We start from the raw sequence: 21,234 nt of genomic DNA, 5'->3' as shown, positions 1-21,234 counted from the left end.
CCACATACTTTGTTTTCAGTTTGTTACACTGAGTAGCTTGACAAACTTTTTCCCCCAATCACTGTCAATTGTCAATGGAATGAGACATTTCATAAGGGTTTTATAGACTGTGGATGATAAAACAGAATGCTAATCCATAAAAGACATCTAAAAACCAAGATCTAATAGAGGTTTTATTTTTCAAATTCATGCTTCAGTGTGCTTTAATTTTTATTCTGTTAAATATACAATTTTTGATACATTTTTTGTGACTGAAAATTCAGAGAGGTTTTCGGGTTTAGTGGGTACAAAATTGATTTAACTTCCTTTTCAGTCATGACATGAGACATTGAATACAGCCCATTAAAAAGCCCAGCAAGCGTATGCATAAAAGGACAGTGATTAGACAGACCCACTACCAACCTGCTGCCCTTCCCAGGGCTGCAGTATCTGTCTTCCTGAGGGAGGTTTGTCTCCCTAAGACTCCTGGCTCACTAGTGCTCACGACCACCTGCAAACCCAGGCTTCTGTTTCCAAACAAACAAAGGAGCACTGCTGAAGCTTTGCTCAGAGGAAGTTGTTCACTAGGGAGAGTTCAGAAAATGAACTTCAAGGTGCAGTTTTTACACTCGGCTTTCCCTGTGTGAAATCTGCACAGATCCGTTGCTCTGCCTTTGGAGACCTCTGGAAGTGGAGTGATGGAAAATGTCCTGCTTTTATGTTAAGGACATTTTAACATAAGGCACAGCCAGGCTTGAATGTCACAGTTTTTTTTTTTTTTGCCAGAGTTCCTTTTTCTATTTTTTCCTCATTTATCACAGATCCTTTTTTTAACTCATGGCTCTACATTAATTTTTGGGCTTTCTCTGTTGGGATGAGGTGTACTCAACTTTCATATTTCAAATGTAGGGCACCTGAGACAGTCGACTTAAGGTGTGATCAGGGAAGCTAATGGCCCAAAAAGAAGCCTACTTTAAGTGTTCTAGAAAAGAGGAGCGACCTCACGCAGGTCTCCTCATCAGCCCATCAACATCACATACTGTCAACAAAAAAGAACAGAGCATTCTGTATAGAAAGAAATTTTATAACAGGTAAGTTACATTTCAGAGTTTTAACCAAAAGTTGTTATAAAATTATATTACACACACACACACACACGTGTTCATATATATATATATATATGTGTGTGTGTGTGTGTGTGTGTGTTCATTTGGCCCCTGACAAAAATGTCAAGGTGCAACCCCTCTTCCATGGCAGTGGGTTCTGACCTTTTTGTGGGCCTCTGTTCAGGCCTTTAAAATGCTAGACATTCTTCTGGAAGTCCATACATTACTGTGCAATGCATTTTATTTGCTTTTGACCTGCTTTAAAATTCACACATGCAACCTACAGCACATGTGAATTGCATATTTTGGGGTCAGGCAACCATGCAGACATGGCTCAAGGACTTGCACAAGAACAGTCACACATATTTATTATAAGGTTACCTTAGTAACAGAGAAGAGGCATGTGCAGCAGTGATATGGAATAGAGGAAAGGATGCTGCATTTGTGAGGTTTGCAGGTTTGATACCCAGGAGGGACAGTGCTGCTTTGCCCTCAGGCAAGGTGCTTCATTCATTACAGTTCAAACCCAGCAGCACAAATGAGGCGGCATGATAGCTTTGACTTCAAACTGTAGGTCATCCCTGGATGAGGACGTCTGCTGAGCAAATACGTAATACATGCGTAATAGTGTGCTTCACAAAAATGAGAAGCCAGCTGTACCGAAGTTAGAGGAGCTAGTGATAGATGTGTGAGAGGTGTGAGAGATGAGGCCTTTGCAGAACAACGATAGGAGGAGAGGAAGAGTTGGAGCTGCAGGTTTAGTGACTTTATGTTTTTTCTTCTCTTTCCTTTTCCCTCTGCCTCTTCCTTTCACTTTCTCTCTCTCCCCCCCTCTTCCTCTCTCCTCAGTGAGCATTGACAAAGCAGAGCTGCAGTGGAAGACCCAGTTCCATCGCTGGCTCTCTTACATGCTGGATTGGAAAAATCAATTTAATGACTATAGCCTCAAAAAGAACCAATGTGGCATACTTTAACTGCGTGTCTGTTTGTGCAAGTTTTAAGTGTATCACTTCATTAAACAGTATAATTCAATTTTCCAACAAAAAAATATGGGGATTACATACTTAAGTAAATGTTGATGATAGCGTACATTATGTATCCCTTATTTTATATTCCTCATATAAACTGGTTACGAATGCAGATTGTACCCCACTGACTTGCATGTGTTCAACACATTTTCTCTGAAATGAAGTCACATACCATATAGTACAGTTCTGAAAAACCGTGCATGTTAGAAAGCATATTTTCATAGGTCAAGTGTGATTTCCCCCAATTTATTCCAGGATTGTGAACTCTCACTTAAATATGTAGTTATATGTTGTCTGTTTTATTATAATTTTTTGCCAGATTTTTTTGTTCATATTTTTTATGACTGTAAAGTCAATATTTGATCAGTGATCAAAATGACAAATTTCTAGGGAGTTCTGATCTATGGATTCTAAAATGGGTACTATGAAATGGGCACTTTTGTATTACAGACACCGAAACTGAAAGTAGCCCGCTTACAATCAAGAGTTAAATAAAGGCAGTTCATTTTAATTTTCATATAACCAAAGTTATATTTAAATTTATCCGGAAATGTCACAGACATTTGGGAAATGATTAAGGAGATGTAATTTAGGTAGGTTAAACTTTGCACTATGCTCTTCAATATTTGGCTTATGACTAAGTGGTCTAAAATCAGAAACAAAAGAATGTTTGTCTCCAGAATGAAGTTGGATTGCATCGTCACTAACATTACCAAAAATAAGATGTAGGCAGCCAAACACTAAAGAGAGCATGGTAAGTTGGCAAGTTGGAAAGCTGGTGAGGGAAGGTTACCCGAGTTGATTGCTGTCCAAGCAGATCAATGGAATAAATGTGAAAGAGCCAACTTTTGACAGGCTGTCAAAAAGTACTTTCAGTAATTTATCTGAGTATCTCTGCCCAACAATACACATAGTTAGGTACATGTATTCTGGCTTTATTCATTTTAGTACTAACCAGATACCTAACCTTAGCTGGCATTCTGGTTCTGCACTGAAATATGTCTATGAAGCAATCTATGTATGTAAACTGAACTACATTTAATGCTGCTTTTCCTTGATATGGATAGTTGATGTGAAAACCGTATGTTACTGTTACTTGCGAATGCAAAAAATAGCTATTTCAGTGATTGTTTTCAATGCTAGTTATTCTTTTTAAGGTGTTATCAATAGAAGATGCTGCTAGGTACTGGCTGCTGACCATTGTGCCTATTTATTACAGTAGGATATCTGACAGATTCACCACATATAAATAGCTGCTCCAAATGACTATGTAAATGATACAGCATATACAAATTGATTCAACTGCAATGTGGAACATTAATTACGACCATTACTTTCACTGAGAAATCAGTAATATGCATGCAGGTAGCTATAAAGAGCTAGCTAAACAAGTTAGCATTCGGTAGCACAAGAGCTAGCATTGCATGGCTACTAAACTATAATTAGTGGTTTTATCAAAACAACATAAAATCTTATGGGTGTTTATGTCAGGAAGGCACACAAATATTTTTCTGAATTACAGCAATTAGAGGAGTAGCTATTGGGCTAAATTAACCAAGTGGATACTGGTTGCTTGCCTTAGATGAGTGGAAAAATTGCCAGATTTGAAAATGGTGAACCCGCGAAAAAAAAGAGCCATATTTCTTGCCCCAAAAAAGCCTAATGTTTGCCAAAAAAAAAACGTGAACGTGCCGCACTCATGCACACACTTGCCACCAATGTGATGACTTGAAAATTCAGCCACTTTTCTTATTTTAGTTTATTATTTATTTTATTGTTTCGCTACTAGCTATGATTTCCCTTCACATGCTAATGTTAAGCGTTTCATTGCCAGCTAACAACTGCATATCTGCTATATTGATAAAGGTGCATTTGACAAATAAACTTTGATTTAATCACTCGACTAACTCCAGTTAATAGACTAGACATGTTATCTAATGTTATTAATAGGCAGATTACCGCTTACCTTCGTGCAAATGTATCCATCTGTCTCTGTCTGCGGTATTGACTGCACGTGTCCAAGTTTTATCCGCAACAGACACTTTTTCAAGTTTGTCTTTGGCTTGGGGTGTGGAATAAAAATAACCCCACCCCCCCAGCTACTTTTAAATTTAAATGTTGATTAAAAATATGATTGAGCTTTATTTTTTGCACACATATTAAATATATTCAGCTGCAAGAGAATACAAAGAGACCAAAATAATAATAATTTGCATTGCCTCTATGGGTTTATCGCGAGAACATGAGAAAGCACAAAAAACTTTTGCTTTTGCAATGTCAAGGTCATGAGATAAGCAATTTTATGTTTCTGTGGACATTATTATAATATTTGCCAGAAGGAAGATGCAAATATAAAACAGGAAATGTCAATATGTCATGTTTACTGAAATGTGATTTCATCAATACTAGAAACTTTATAGGTCAATCACTCCTTTAGAACATGGGCAGATGGGGCTTCATTATGCCAGTGGAAAACAGTGGCACAAAGAGCTGTCTATTTTATAGTTACCATCTTGAGGCAGTCAAACCACGTGGACTGTAATATATGTGAGTATTTAGACATGTCATTAATGTGACCTCATACAGTTCCAAATCATCTGTGTTTCATTGTATTTACGTTTAATGATTAAGACCTTATTGCACAGTATTACTGCATAGAAACCCTTAGCACCAAATGGAATTACTTCTGTGCCTACATGGTGTTTATATATGAACAATTCCTTTTAAAACCTTTTGAAGGCATGCATGGTTTTACATAAAATGTACTTATAGCAGACTACATAAGTACAATGTCACTGCGATATTAAACATTCCAAGTGAAATGTACCTTGTATACTCGAATCAAGGACTAATAGAGATATTCAGATTCAGTGAACTAGCTGAGTTCAAGCTACATTTGCAGGGGCTTTATGAGATGGCTCAAACCATTGGGGCATGTTTACCTATACCCACATGACCCATTGTACTGATTGAATCACTCAGGCTGCTGTCATTGCATTTGTAGTGCAGTCATAACAAAGGATAAATTTAATGAACCAAAGTGCACTGGTTGAACACACAATAAAATATATTTACAATGCGATGCATGTTTTCACAACTTTCAGTTGATGGACATGCAACAGTATGAATGCAGCATGGGTGCGTTTCTGGGTAATCTTTGATCTCTACACAATATGCCTAATTTGTACATGAACTATCCATTGCAGTGTCATAGAATCATTAGTCTTTTTTCCAATGATGTTTGGCCAGGTGATTGAATTTGTTGGTTTTTGCATGCAACCCTTCCAAAGAGACTGCTGACATGGAGGTAGCATTTTATTGTTCATTTTGAGATGTGGAGACCCAAAGATCCACTAAAATCTTCACTGTACTTCGTGAAATAGAACACCTCGTTAAATAAAATAGACCATTAGCTGTGCCATTTTAGAAAGCCTTTTTCCTCATTTTCATCAAGGGTGCCAATAATTCTGGACCTGACTGTATTTATATATCACATTGTGCCATAAATAACTGCTTCTGGTGTCAACAACGCAAAAGCATTCCAGGTCAAGACCTCTAGAGAGAAGCTAGATTAGAGAGAGCACTTCCATAAGCAATGTGGGAAGCTTGTTGATTTTGTCTTGTGCTGAAAATGTATCTGACTTCACTGGGCCTGAGATTGCTGATGGAGGGAGGGGGCTGAGACAGAGAAATGTGATTACTGTTATGTATGCATTGTCCTTACACTGTCAGAAACAATAGAAAGTTGATCACTAAAAAGGGAGTAATACAGATGAGCCGTCAGTTGTCGAGGGCTCAAAGGAATGTAAAACAAATGACCTTTTTGACATCTATCATACCACTTTCTCTTGATATATGGAATAGGTGATTGACTTAGATCTGAAGTCCTATGCACAGTGCCTGGGTGATTTATAAAAGTGATGCACTGACACAGATATATAGCAGTCAGACCGGTTTATAGAAATTAGCGTCAGTTTGTCCTTTAACTTAGGTTTTCACTGCTTTGTTTGTGATGCCTCTTTTATTAAGGTTTTCAGGTTTCAGGTGTGTGATATCCAGTAAAAATGGCAGGATGTGGTCTATAGTCTATAGCTTTGATTGATGGGCTCTTTGCACAGATTGCATTTATTTATGATTTATATTTATATGATTTACCCTTGTATGCCTTAATATTAGTGCCATCTTTAAAATGGTATTACCTTTTTATAAAGAGTGTATAGAGCATTACAGTGGAGTATTATATGTGGATATGTGGTATTATAATGTAAAACCGGCTGTATTAAATAATAAAATGGTGTAATTACATATATATATATATATATATATATATATAAATATGCACATATATACAAACATATACACACACGGTTGTAAAAACTGAATGTGTCTTGTGTCTTATGTCTTGTGGAAAGGATGCAGTGACATTTTTGTGTGTTCTCTGTGTGATGTGACATCACTGTTTTCCACATAAAATGATGTGTTCCATGTAATCACCATCACCTGGTTTGTGGGTCTTTTGGTTTTTATTAAAAGGACAGAAGCAGTCTTTAAATGCCACAGTCATTCATTTGTAAACTAATCACTCAGAACTGGCTCTTCAGTGACCTTTTCGGAGGTACGGCAGTGTAAAACTGCTCCTGGTGCTTCCAGAGCTGAGAGGCATCACATCCCCTCGAACGTCAATAACACTGGGGCTGCTTCACAGAATCTGCCATTTCATAAACATTTTTACCTTGACAACGTACTCTGTAGATTCAATTTGAAATTTATGGCAGCGCAAGCTGAATCAATTGATGGCTTGTAAAATTTTCTTGAGGGCTGCACTGGCACGTCCAGCGAAGGACACTTTTTAGAATGTTACGCAAACAGTCAGAGATAATACATCATTTTCAGAAAAATATGAAGGGCTTCATAATTATCGGTTTGGGTAATTGATGGTGGAGTGGTGTGGGGGTATTTTACACAATTTAGAAAGATTTCCAATGTTTACACCATTGCATTCTAGCCATATGGATCCGGTTTATGGATATTCTGTTTCACACAGCAATATTGGCTGTACACAGCTGTGAAGCATTGACCCCACCCTCTGGAGGACCCTCCCGATCAGAACGGATATCCGAACAGCATGTCTGCCCAGCAGCAGCTTAGAGTAGAAACTATAATTCTATATACAAGCAATGTCATATTGACTGAATCTTGTAGCACAACACTACCTGTATTATTTATCTAAAATATTGTGACATTGTCTTATCATACATACACATACTATCACCTGGATTCAGTCAAAGGTATTACATTATCTCATTATCTGTAGACATATACACTGTATGTATAAGATAAAGTGACTTCAATCAGACCTGACATAGCAGCTCAAGAGAAAGTCTCTTTTGTAATGTGGCACTATCCCTCAAGATGACTTCTGATGGGTTTTGGTTGAATTTGGGGCTGCGTGACCTTATCCCACTTGTCAGGGCAACTGAACAGGTAAGTTGATTGAACTCAGGTCAGGGAGTGCTACCCTTAAGAATAGCAGGATGATCAGATATCAGTCTAGACTATGGGAAGCAAGGTCCTTCAGCCCATTGCAGTGCAGCTTGCTGTCCTTGGAAACTCATTTTTATATTTATGGTTACGGCTAGATTTTTGTCATCAGCAGAATTGTTCACCAACAGGCAGGGGGGCCTCATCTCTCAGGATATTTTCATGCAACTGCAAATTTTTAATTATTTTTTTGTGACCCAGACCTGTTTCTTTTTTCATCGAAAATACCTCAGCATCATACTGTGGTCTCTGCAGCTTCGACCGGCAAAACCACAGCACTGCTTCTAATTATAGTGGTAATTACACTCAAGTCAAGATATGGATTTTAAGATTTGTTTTCTCTTCTGCTGTCCTGCCTTTCACTGTGGCTTAGTGTTGTCACTGAGTTGGAGATGTACAAGTGATCAATGACTGCATTTCTCACTTGATTTTGGGGCAAAAAAAATTGATTTTCACTTGTGGTCAAAGGAACGGGTGAAGACGGCAACATTTTACAAATATTTTCCCCATCTTTCCAAAATGTTTTTTTTTTAAAGCAAAGGGACAATGGACCCAGCCTAATCTGTCCTGGTGCATAGGGTTTCAAGGAAGCTGCTCTCCTGCAGTGAGAATTCTCAGGCCAGGCAGGTAATTTGTTCCTCCTCCCGTGAATTCAATGTGGGGAACAGGCGTGGGGTGATTGACAGGCACCGGCCGAGATGCTGTGGCAACAAGGGGTTGGGGACCATCCTATGTCATCTTGCAGTATTCACCTATCATAGTGATATATCATTTAAATAAGGTACAGGGGGCTTGGCAGAAAATACACTCAATTTTCAAAGCCTGTGTGGATTTGAAATAAAAACTACAACTTGTAACAGAACCTTTTAACTGATTGGACAGCTTACATATACAGAACTTTTTAAAACTCATGTTTTACTAATATTTTACAGTTTCTAAAATTATGTTGATTCTCTCTCTCTCTTTCTCTGTCTGGCTTCCTGTGTATGAGAACGAGAGACAAAGGGAGGGAGAGAGCATTCTTGTTGAAGATAGCTTTAGATTTATATGGCTTTAGATCACTTTATTTCTCTTTTCATTCTTCTCAGCACTGTTCTCACTTACTGGTAGGTTATGCAATACATAAATGAGCTGAGGTATTTGGTGCATTTGCTGAGGCAAAATAGGCCAAGGTGGATATGTTGATAGTACAAGAATAGAAAGTCTCACCACTTTTTCAGTTTGCCTTGGTCTGAGAGGGAGGATAGAGATTTTTTGGGGCATATTTACTGCTTATAGATTAGTGGATCTCGGAAGAAAGCTGACTTTGATCAAGCTACATTGCAAAGCCTTTGATGTGAGATTTAAACTAGGTACCCGGTGCATGCAGTTTTTCAAAGTAAGAGGTGGGCTGGGTTGTGGTGATTCTGCATTGATTCAGATAACAGTTTTTTCTGATGGATGGAGAGAGAAGGTAGAACAGATAGCACGTGTGGTTTGCTTGCATGCATGTTTGTCTGTGTGTGTGTGTGTGCCAGAAAGCAATGAATGTGTTTTAACTCTGAGCCATGACTGGTTAGCACTGTCCAATAGCCTGTGTCCAATACTGTTCAGGGCGCAAAGGATCAATACCATGTGTGAATTCCATTGGAGGACTTTCCTATCCTTTGAAATATGAAATACCTGTTGCTGTACCCATATTTTTTGTTTAGTTGTCATTTCTTTTTTGTTCCTGAAGTCTGCTTGGTTGACAGAAGAATGGGCACTGTTGTTTTGTAATCAATGACTAGACCGAATCCTCAGATTGAAGTGGATGGGATTATTAGTTCTTGTCCAATGGATTGGCTTATTGCCTGCAGAGCTGGAGCATTTGGAAAACCTGATGACCACTGTGCAGTTGCGTGAGATGATAGAGCACTAAAAATGATGACAGGGGAGTGGATGGAATCACAGCTTTGACCCACCTGCTAACGGCAAATTACAGTATTGATGACTGCTTGTCTCTGGGGTTTGGACCTGGGGCTCTCCTTGACAAGTGAAAAATGCAGCTGTCAGTAGCAGCTCTGTGATTTGCCCATGAGGCAGGTGGCTAAGAGTGTTGATTGAATATCGGCCTGGTGTCAATGTCCACTGTGAAGGTGAGGCTTCCCAAAGGAAGCTTTTTTTTTTGTTGAAAAGGGAGTAAAGCAATTTTGATCAGGCATTGATCAGTCCTTTCTGGCTCACACCAATACAGACTGACTTTACATCTGAGAGCACACGTAAAAAAAAAAGTCCCAAATGCTGTGCGGATAAGTTCAGTATTATGGACCAGGTACATTAACTACGCAAGCATATAATAGAAAGCAAATGCAGTGCAAAAAGACAGCAGTCTCGCCTTGTTTCTCAAACCCCTTTTCTCTCTGTGACCCTTGCTCTTTTTATTTCTCCATCTTCTCTCACTCCTCTGTTTAATATCAGCAACAAGTGATCTATCACTTTATTTCATCCACTGCTGAGTGTTGCTCACTGGAACTCAGAGGAAACAGAGGAAGGCAGACATATCCCGCTCCCCTTGCCTCCTTCCATGGGCAGTGAAAGTACTGGGCTTCATATTTATTCATAGTTAATGGTAAGAGCCTCTTCCCCTGATCAGCTCAGTGTTATCTTCAGTGTTATGACTCACAGTAATGTGTGCTGGTCTGAGACAGACGTGCCTGACCTCATCTCACGGCATAAAAAGATTCCTTTGAGAAGACCTGGGAACCTCGAGGCGTGCTACCCTGCACTTTTGAAGAAGTAGCGGGCCCCACTCAAAGGAGACCGCCGCGCTTTGTTTAATTTGATTACTGGGAAATTGAATATGTCCCAAGTTCGAAGGTCATCTCGGAAACTTCACCCACATGAATGATAATGTAGATAAAGCAGAACATAAAAGGTACGGGAAGATAGAAAAATGTCTTTTGGGGGACATATCTTCAAGCAGCATTCCCGGCATCGGAGCTGACTTTGAGAAATGAGTTCAGGCAAGCTGAGGACAGCACAGGACATTACAAAGAAGAATATATTCATTGCAATGTGGGGGCGGGGGGGGGGGGGGGGGACAAAAACTAATGAAGGAGTTTGGGCCTTTAGTTTATTTTCAAGTAGATTAAATGTATTACCAGGGTAAGATGCAGCTTTACTCATCATCTTTATGTATTAATAATCTCCCCTTCATAAGTAGGGTGTCTGGTAATAAACAGTTTTCTCTTAATTTGTATTACTGTATATGCCTTAATAAATATTACTACCTTTCCTAAGCAGTGTATGTGTCAACAAAGCATCCCCACTGTTGTTAGCAATTAATACTGTATATAAACAAATGTGTTTTTTGTCACCTTAACTCTGAACTCCCCCCCCCCAACTCCTCATTTTTCATTTTATGATTTTGTCATCATTCATAGTCTTAACATATTTCTGAACAGGAAAAGTTTTGCTTTTCGATTTTGTTTTTTTTTTGCCAACCTTTGCAGATGAAGACCAAATCTGTAATCAGCTTAAACATGTTGATGCATATGTTTATTTATATATATTTTTTGCAATATTCATAGCAGTATTGGAAAGCAGAGCCGTTTTGAGCCAGAGTTTGCGGTGCACTGCTTCCCATTTCCCGGAGAGGATAGACACTTCGGTAATTGCGTTGATTCCATTTCAGAGTTTGATAAGACTGGCTCTTAGCAGAGGCCGTCAGTGGAAATAAACGCTGAAAGTTGCTTCAGGCTACTAGCTCCTGGGACGGAAAGATGAGCTCATCTGCCATCTTCTGCAAAACTTTGCCCTGCGTGCTTGATATTGAAAGCCAGTCAGGTCCTCCCCACTCCTGTAATGGTGGAATCTAAATGGCTTCATATCGATTTGACGAAGCAAACATTTCCACTGCCTCCAAACAGTAATGTCATCTTAAAAAAAAAAAAAAGGACCTCATAAAATAGATCCATTCTAATTTTATTTCCAGGAAAATAAATCAGATTAGATGTGACCTGTAAGGTCATGTTGTATTTACTCTTGTTAGAAAGAAGACACAGCACCTATATGTGTGTGTCTGACCTAGTACAAGAAAGCAAAACATATCAAGTGTCCCGGGCCCGTCTCTGCATTCCTGTAAGGAAATGGGATTCTCCTATTGCATGTGTGTGTGTCAGAGAGAGAAAATAGGGTTACCTGTGAATGTAAAAACACAGTCAATAATGAAAGAAAGTACCACAACTGGCTCATAAGGTCCGTTTGTCCAAATTTATCTTCATGCATCCAAAAGAATCCTGGCAAACAAGCACACCTCCCTTGACTGGTGCATTTACAGCCTGGAAAACTGGGTTCTGAGTACATGTTCATGGGGCACCATCTAAATGGAACATTTTATTTATTTATTTATTTATTTTCATGCCTGTAAGTTAATAATCTGAATGTCTAACGTGTTATCATGTTGGAGGGTCTACCATTCCTATACCAGGCGCCCTGTGACTGCGGCTGTATGGGGCCAACAGAGTTCTGCAGAATTAATTAGAGCGTTAATTAGCAGCAATGGTATTGTTTTTGGTCAAATAGCACAACAGGAGTGTTTAAATAAGTATTTTCTCAGCCTACTTGGAATTGCCAGTTAGTCCCTCTAAAGTTTCTGCCATGCCACCAACGACTGCATATCAGGAGCAGAGTAACTAAAGCGCATTAAATTAACTGCTGATATGCTTGCCTGTGGGTCAGTGATAATTTTACACCATACAGTGCTACAGGAGAGAGCAAGCACAGATTGCAGACTAGGCATACCACATCACTGGCAGCCTGAGCCAAATGATGACTCTAATATAGCCCATCATAGCATACTACAATCCATTATCACCACTTTCATTTCCATTATCAGAAAAGGATACTCTATACTTACCTTAGGTCTTGATTTTATGGACTGAGGCTTTGGGATCATATTATTTTCTAATCTGAACCGTAAAATTTACCCTCTCTTTGGCACTGTAAATGTAGTCATTTAGAACCACCCAACCCCCCACCCCCCCTACGCCCTCAAATTATGTTCATGTTAAAAAATAACATTTTGAAAGCTATATTTATCTTGCACTGTATTTACACCTGGGGCTAGGATTTGATACTAACAAGACAGCGTGAGCTTCATCTTAGTCAAAGCATTCAAATTGCTTGGTGGCCCAGATTCCCAAGATCAGCACATGCATCTTTTCTCTAAAACCCACATTGTAATTGTTCAGGTGCAGATATGCTATATGACTGCTACCACAAGGTGCCCATCTTATATGGAGCAAAGTGAGTTCATGAAACCGGATTTCTAGAGAGGGGTGATTGGGTAGAAGGCTTCAGGTGGCTGCCCCTGGCCAGCCTATGGAAACCCGGGACCCAGGGAGCAGGTTATAACCGACAGCTTTCTAAGGAGGATGGAGTGGGGAACACCTCTGTAATCACAAACTGCCAGACGGCCAAACCCTCTGGGGACAGCAATCCATTCCCTTCCTGGTTCCGTCTAAAGTGAGGCAAATAGATGTTTATAAGATGCGTTATGTAGAAAGTGCTCCTTTTATTCTTGATTGATTGCCAAAGTGTCAGTGTATTTTCAGGTAGATGTGTGAGGCTCACTCTGCTGGGCTGTAACATGTCCTTATTTGTTAAAAAAGGGAAGAAAATGATGTGTGCTTTCTGAAAAAAAAGTTTAAAAGAAGAGAGAGCCATCTGTGTCGCTGGTGTCCCATTCTCTCTGTTGGAGGAGTGGGTCTGGGTCATTAATCAACCTATCAGAGGGATGCCAGGGAATTAAATGCTTCTATTGAAGAGGAATTATTTTTGCTCCTGTCCCTCTGAGGCTATTATCAAAACACCCTCAGCGTGAAATTGCACAGGGATTTTTTATGTTCCGCCTTTTTCCAGGAGCAACCCAGAGGAACTTCACAGGTCCCGAATGGAACCCCATCACTGCAGAACATCAGCATTTTAGAACCTCAGCAAGGAAACCACTCGATTTAAAGGGCAAGGCTGGATTAACGCACAGGCCCAATATGACAAAAAGAGGCCCAACAACATACCAAAAAATCTAATATAAGCTAATGGCAATAAACAATAATTGGAATTTAATATAAAGAATTTTGGTTCAAGGAGAGATATGAAGCGGCCGATCAGTGAATCATCTTTAGCTCCTCAGCATTTGACTTACTCAGAAATAGATTGAGGTCCGCCATCTTTAAGGACATTCCAACCTGTTAAATGAGGGAGGTAGGAGCGAGGAGTTAGGAGGTTCCCGAAGGATGCTTGAGCAAGGAAACACGGGTGCATTGACATGGCTTCAAACTAACGCTTCACTGAACGGACATTTCATTTGCCTAATACACACGTCCTCAATTCCTCTGTCCTTGTGTCCTTTCCTCGAGTGATTTTTCTGCATCCTCTGTTGAGTGGAGCTAAGGAAGCAAAGAAAGGATGCAAGGAGGTAAAATAACCGATAGGAAAGAGCCTTATCCAAGCCCTAGGTAGCCTGCTAATGGGCGCAGCAGCATTTTTCAATAGCATACAATAACCTGCAGTTAGCATGTAAAATGAGTTTAAATAGTGACATTTTTATACACTTTACAATGTAGAGCTGATCAAGTTAGGCTTATAACATTTTTGCATTTTGACTAGGCTGATCACAGACTTTTCCCCGGAAATGTCTTCTTTTTTAGACTGCAAAAAGAAAATAGATGAGATTTCTAAATTCCCAAAATGTTAGGTTAGTTTTGCTCATGCCATATACCATATTTCTACAAACAAATAGTCTAGTATTATGTTCATAACACCAACATGCCCCCGTCTTCTTTTAAAATTCAATATATGGTCACCCCAGTTGTGAGTTGACATTTATTACAAAGTTAATGGGCTTAAGTAGAAGAGAATGAAAGTTACATGGATGCACTGAAGCCTTTATTGCACTCAATATTTTTTCAGCCTACCCGTGAATACAAGTTTTTCTCAAATATTTGCCAAATAGGCATACCTCAATCCATTATCCACTTCAGGCTAGGATTTGATACAAACAAGCCTGAGCTTAGCTGATGTCGTAATCTAAGCATTAAATTAGTGGGCTAAAGTAGAAAAAATCAGCGTTTGACAGTATTACAGATGCCACTGCCCACGGGTCTGAGGAGGTCATGGTCTCTCCCTGCCAGAGGGATACATAGAGTGTGAGGATATAGATTTTACAGTTTGAAAACCAGACCCACCCCCCAAAATGTAAACACCATGTATATATATTTAAATATTGCTATATTTGTTGATACAAATGTATGTTTGCTATTGTATATTGTTGTAAATGCAGTATATAAAAACAGTGCCCTCCAAAAGTATTAGCATAAAATACATTAGCTATTTTATGCAACAAAAAAAATTTCAGTGCTTTGTGCACCCTCCCTTTTCAGGGATACAACTACAGATTCAGCATCTATAGAGATTTTTTTGATATTGGTGAACATATTGGGGGATGTTGGAGGGACTTTTGCACAGAATTCCCTTTTCACACTAAGCAAATCAACAACAGTTGGTATGGTAGATGAAGGTTCCAGTACATTAAGCTTTCTCTTGCTTCACTCTGCTTCTTTGTCTCTGCTCCTCGTGTGTTTCTCAGAACAGGCTCATATGCCCTGGAAGAAGCCAGGCACCAGCCTTGTATAGGAAATGGACCCACGGCTCGCTTAACCCTCCACACCAGCTCTTGTGATACAGGTGTGGGAATGAGAAAACAGTAGTTTTGGTGAGAATGCAAAAATAGACCATGGACTGGTACCTGGCAGTTCACACAGGACAAAGCGTGCTAGACCTGTAGCAGACCAGCTGGGTACTCACATGTAGGCCTACACTGAAAACATAAGGCTTAACAGTATATGGTAATTTATATAATCAGTCACCAGCACCTTTACTTTGAATTGTTTAGTTGGTACACTGAGCTTACTAGAACACTGAGGTTAAAAAAAAAATAATAAAGAAAAAAAAAAAAAAAAAAAAAATATATATATATATATATATATATACAAATTGTACATTTTAATTTGCTGACTGGTATTCCATGATTGGAGGAAACCTTCAACTAAGAAAAATAGGCAACACGTCTTCATCTTGTTGCATAATGATACTCACTGTTTGAGCACAACAACTTTAAAAATATAATTTTAGTTTCATTTAAGTTTAGTTCAGTTTAAAACTACCAGCTGAAGCTATCACACTGATTCCCAGATTCACTTTGACCTAACAAAACAATGTAGCTGTGAAGTATCCACGACACTCAGTAACCTCATATACCTTCATGCCTTATTTTCCTGCTACATTATCGCATATCTCCTGTATTTGCTTTAGACTGTATGAGTATGCTTGCTTGATGGAAGACCAGCTTCAAATAGAGTAGAGAAAAATCAAAAGCTGGAAGGGCACCGCATTAGCAGCTCCTATACCCTGCAGTGGCAAAAAGTTCCATTGCATACAAATCTGAAGCATCTTACTGTGTGAAGTTCCAAGGGTCAATCCGAAATGTCAGAATTTCTCACTTTTCAGAAGTGAGAACATTGAAAATAACAACACAGAAACCGTGCCGGAAACAGTCAGGCTTTTTTCTCTGCCCAAAATTTTCAGACGCAGACTCCACTTTGTTTCCTTAAATATTGCAAAATTGCTTTCAAATAAACAAGTGGGCTAAGTGTCACTACTGCTCTGCTCAGTTCTGCAGCACTGTGAGATTGATATAAGTAGGCCTGGCATACTGAGCAGTGCAAAAGATTATCATACAAATATTTGCCTTCTCACGTTATTTTTGGCTTGAACAATGGCTGCAAACTGGGAGGGTGCAAAGGGCAGGCCTGAAGCAGCCAAGTGACTTGCTTTCACATTGTTCATTTTCCTTCTCTGCTTCATATGCCATTGTTTCTCATTTTTGACGTGCTTATTCATCCAATATTTCATCCTTTTAATTTTATTCAAAAAGTGATATTTTTGGAACAGTACATTCCTCCTCTTCCGCACGGCCAAAGTGTTCTGACAATTCCTCAATACTCAACCAATGGGAATTTCAATTAACAATTGAACATTTTCAGTTGGAATGTGGAATTCACTCAATCATAAACCTGACATGGACTTGAGGAAGGGGGCAGAGGTAAACAGAATTTGTGTGGAGGACAATGGATGGAACCTCAGGCGATTGGCTTTTTAAACATTTTGAGTTAAAACGTGATGACAACAAATATATTAGCATAGTGTTTGTTCTTAAAAGAAAACACAGAATATCATATTGTTTTTGCCATGAGAAAGAAGATTCTCAGTCTCTGTCAGAATCAATAAGCAGGCAACCCCACAGAGCTGCTCCGGGATGTGCATTTAGGTAGCATGGCCTCTTCCCCTTTAACCACTGGCCACAAATTCAGCAATCCGGTTCCCAAGCAACCATGTAAATTAAGGGAGGAAAAATGTAATTACCAGGAAGACAGGACATAACATACCTTGAAACCTTTGGGCAAAATCTGTCGTTTTGATACAGAAATGGGTTGCCCATGGGAATCATGTAGACCCAATGAATATGTTATTTATTAATAAAAATAAAAAATATACATTTATTACTATTATTATTTATTTATTTATTTATTTATTTATTTATTTATTTTTTGGGGAGGGGGTGTGTCTCATAATGGGAAAATTATGGGGAAAATACACAGTTCTGCACATTGTTATTGCCTCATTTGTTGATCAAATAATTGCTGAGTCAAAAAAGTTCTGCAAGTCACTTTAGAGTTAAAATGGCCCAAATGATTTTTCTAACTAGATGCTTCTTTGGAGGAAAATACCCGGCTGAACTAACATAGCTAAGTGTTTAGTTTGTTAGTTTAGCTAACTTCTGACAAAAGTAACACTACGAAGTGTTAGCTAGCTGTAGTTTCTGCTACTGTGTAAAGCGTCTTTGCGACAATCTTTTGTAAATATCGCTCTAAAAACAAAATTGATTTGATTTGATTTATAGATTAGGCTGATAGGGAACAGTGCTGCTGAAAATACTATTGACCATGTAACCTCTTGTACAAGATTTTTAAAAAAATGCACAATGTTAACTATGATTGTTCCCATACAGAACAAGAGGGCTGGAACTGATGAAGAGACGATAATTATCGACCCGGCAAAGAAATAATAATAAATAAAATACAAAACTTGCCAATGCTCCCCCTGGTTCAACCCTCTGTCCTTTTTTTCCCCCCTTATTCCCCCTTTCTTCCTGTCTCCCCCCTTTTATGACTGTTATCCCGAGTCCAGTATTGGTCTTTTTGACAGTATAGGCTATATGGTATACATAAATATATTCCCCCCCACACCCAAACAAAATTAAAGTAAATAAATAAATAAATAAATAAATAAATAAATGTATGTGCCTGTTCAATCAGTGCTGGCAGTTTGCGTAAAACACCTCAAAGCTCTTAATAATCGATACAAGAAGCTGGCCGCCTTGTCCTCCAGACACAAAATATTGCCATCCTTCCTCCCTGCACACTTTAGCGGGTTAGATTTATCTTGCCTTAATTGATTCAAGGAGCACCGGTGAAAGAGTATGCCGAGTGGTTCTCTCAAACTGGCAGCCGATGCAGCGCAATCAAACAGCGCTTCAGCCTCGCAGGCTGACTGGCACCCTGCTCCTTATGTGCATGAAAAACTGCTGCTTATCTATATTTCAGTGTTGTTTCTTTTCACTGTTTAATACACACACACACACCCACACACCTATGCATGTATGTGCGTGCGTGTGTTCAACCAAACATGTTCCTTTGCTTTAGTACTACATCCAAGAGGCACTGGAATTTATATTTAGTAGCTAACTTTCTTTGCATGTAAGGATCCTCTCCTTCAGTCTGTTGAAGAACTGGCAATAAGTTCTTTCTTGATGAAATGTTCGAGAAACACAGCATAAAATCTGACATAATGACCATCCAATTAATGCACCTCTCTTTGACTTGAGCCTCTCAGCATGAAAAGAACACATTAAATAACTAAAGGAAGGATAAACTCAATTTATCCATCCATTCAAGGTAACACAGCGATAGGCTTTTTCATCATTCCAGTGCTTTGTATAGGCTGAAATGCCTTGTAAGAAAAGGGTGTTCTCGGAAAGGTGAGATATGACTCGGCATGGAATGTGATGTCAATGAATATGTAAATGTTCAGAGGACAAATGCTCTATTATAGGCAGATGGTCCAGTGTCATGATGCCGCAAGTCTGGTCGCCCCAAATCCCTTTTCTGGGGGGTACTCCATTTCAGCTTTCTGGTTCAGTAATTGCCAGTCCAATTGCTTTTCTGCATCTATTTTGCAAGATCCTCTCCACTTCTAGCCCACAGGTCTTTGGAATGAGCAAATACATTCCTATGGACCGGGTTTACAAACAAACAAAAAATAATAATTATCCCGAGAGCAGAACCAAAAATGGAATGCAATGAATTACCAGTGTTTAAAGTATATATATATATATATATATATATATATATATATATATATATATATATATATATATATTTCTGTTACATTTATATGGTTATATTTTCATGACTATAGAAAAGAAATGACCTTACACTGATATGCAGGCTGTGTCAATGAGAAATCCACTGTAATTTTGAAAGACAAACACCCATCTGCTTCTCTTCCCTCTAGCATTTCAGATATGCTCACAAATTAATATTTCATTTTGAGTGCACAGGGGCTAACTTGTGATATGATTTCCTATTCTCGCAGCCATATGTACAGTATGCATGCTGAACAGCTGGAAAGTAGCTTGATAGTTAGTTCTCGTATTTTACTCTGCCAAAGACAGCGTCTAAAGGGAACAAATTCAGGAGCTCAGGGGACTGAACGAGGGCCATTTAGGTTGGTAGCTGTACTGTAGTTACCCGAGCCACCCATAGTACATCTGTTATTTTTTAATGTGTGAAAAATTTGCTTTATATATCATAACCTCTTTTCCATTATTAGAAAATTGTTGAACAAAATACAGGTAGGAAAAAGAAAACAAACATAACTGCACATCGACCACTGGGGGAAAAAGGTAAGAGGAAGAGCACAAACAATACACTTTCATTGATCCTGCGATGTTCAGTTTAGTAGAATTAGAAATTTGATTAGCTACAATGTTTTCTTTTTTTTTTCTTTCTCTTTGTTTTTGTTCAGGTTTTAACTCAATTAAAATTATACTTGTAAGCAACAAAATTATATAAAAGTACCCTTCACCACAAAACACCAACTGTATTGGTGTACTGAATGTGTTTGAGAGTGGTATTTTGTGTTAGTGGGAGTTTCCAAGTGATTACAACCTTTGGAGATTGCAGCAGACTATAGATGACGTGCATCACGGTGCAAAGACAGAAATAAAAAACAGCACAGCACATATTGAGACACATCATAATGCAATGCATTGCAGCATAAATATGAAAGCACATAACTAAATGCAACATGTCATAGTGCAAACTGAGCACAGTGCATCACAGCACAAAGACAAAGACGCCAGTAAATACAACATATCACTGCGCAAAGACTCAGCAGTTCATCACAACACAGATTGCACTGCAACTCCTAGAATGCTTTAGAGACACCATATCAGACACTAATGTGCATCCCAGTATACTCTCAGAAAGGAACTCTAGCAGCACACGTTTAGTGTACCACCTTAAACTAGAAATGTGCAAGCTCAAGTACACAATACCTGGGACCATTACGCATGGTTTGCAGTTAATAAGACTGGCTTAAACAGTAAGCTGAGGTAAGGACCAAATTATGCTAGGTAGTCTAAATATTTGTTCAGTAACTTACTTGGGTAACTTGCAAATAAACAGATAAACAGAAGACTTAAATCTTAACCTGATGAGATAGCAGGTTTACATTTAGTTAAACTTTATGCATTAATATTCTGTTAGTTTATAATGGCAGTGCAATACCAATGCAGCTGCTCTGAAACACAAGAAGCCAAATGATCTTCAAAGTCTACCTTTATTTCTGAGCGAACACCTGATGATGACATTATAGCATGCCTGACTAAAGATTCAGCTGTAGCACTTTAATTTCCCATGGACTTTCAATTCTGCACACCCCACGTAGTTACAGGATTCAGTTTGCTCTGGATAAGAGTGTCTGCTAAATTGTACGAGAAAGTTTGGTTTTGGAACATTGCGGTCGTAAGTGGAACAAGCTCTGTACCCGCCTGTATTAACAGTTAGTGAAAATAAGGGACCTGAATGATAAACTCAGCCAGCAAAGATAAACTTCAACAAGATCCATGCCCCAAAAATTCCAATCCTAGTACGTTCCATCTGTTCAATCACCCATTGGCGCCATTACAAAAATGTTGATGATATCAAAGCAAACTGAATTCAATTTAATTTTATATGAATAGAACATTTTACAGAGACACTGTCACAAATACACTTTATAGGAAAAGAGGAAAATTGAGACTGGACTTGAACTCACAAAAAAATAGAAATAGAGGTAAAGGGGAAAAAAACTCCCCTGTGGTAAGAAAAACATCAAAACAATGGCAAGAAAGTGGAAAGAAATCCCAAGATAAACATCTTAACTCTGACCAAACA

General features: G+C 38.8%; 1 protein-coding gene across 4 annotated transcripts in view; it reads left to right on the top strand.

Annotated features, from left to right (window-relative positions):
• The window catches only part of LOC135235901 (cholinesterase-like), a 57,823-nt gene that overhangs the window by 15,322 nt on the left and 21,267 nt on the right, over nt 1–21,234 (top strand). Inside the window, exon 4 of one of the 4 annotated variants that reach the window (XM_064301908.1) lies at nt 17,745–17,854. The exons of 1 other annotated variant lie outside the window; for it this stretch is intronic. In XM_064301908.1, coding sequence (XP_064157978.1) covers nt 17,745–17,764 — 20 coding nt within the window. In that variant the 3' untranslated portion in view covers nt 17,765–17,854. Of the gene's footprint in view, nt 1–1,934; nt 6,604–15,263; nt 15,399–17,744; nt 17,855–21,234 lie in introns of those variants that run through there. 2 more of the 4 variants (XM_064301906.1, XM_064301905.1) reach the window with 2 other exon arrangements.

Source organism: Anguilla rostrata, chromosome 12 (genome assembly GCF_018555375.3).
Source record: "Anguilla rostrata isolate EN2019 chromosome 12, ASM1855537v3, whole genome shotgun sequence".
Lineage (NCBI taxonomy): Eukaryota > Metazoa > Chordata > Actinopteri > Anguilliformes > Anguillidae > Anguilla > Anguilla rostrata.
This window is presented reverse-complemented; position numbering and strand designations above follow the sequence as displayed.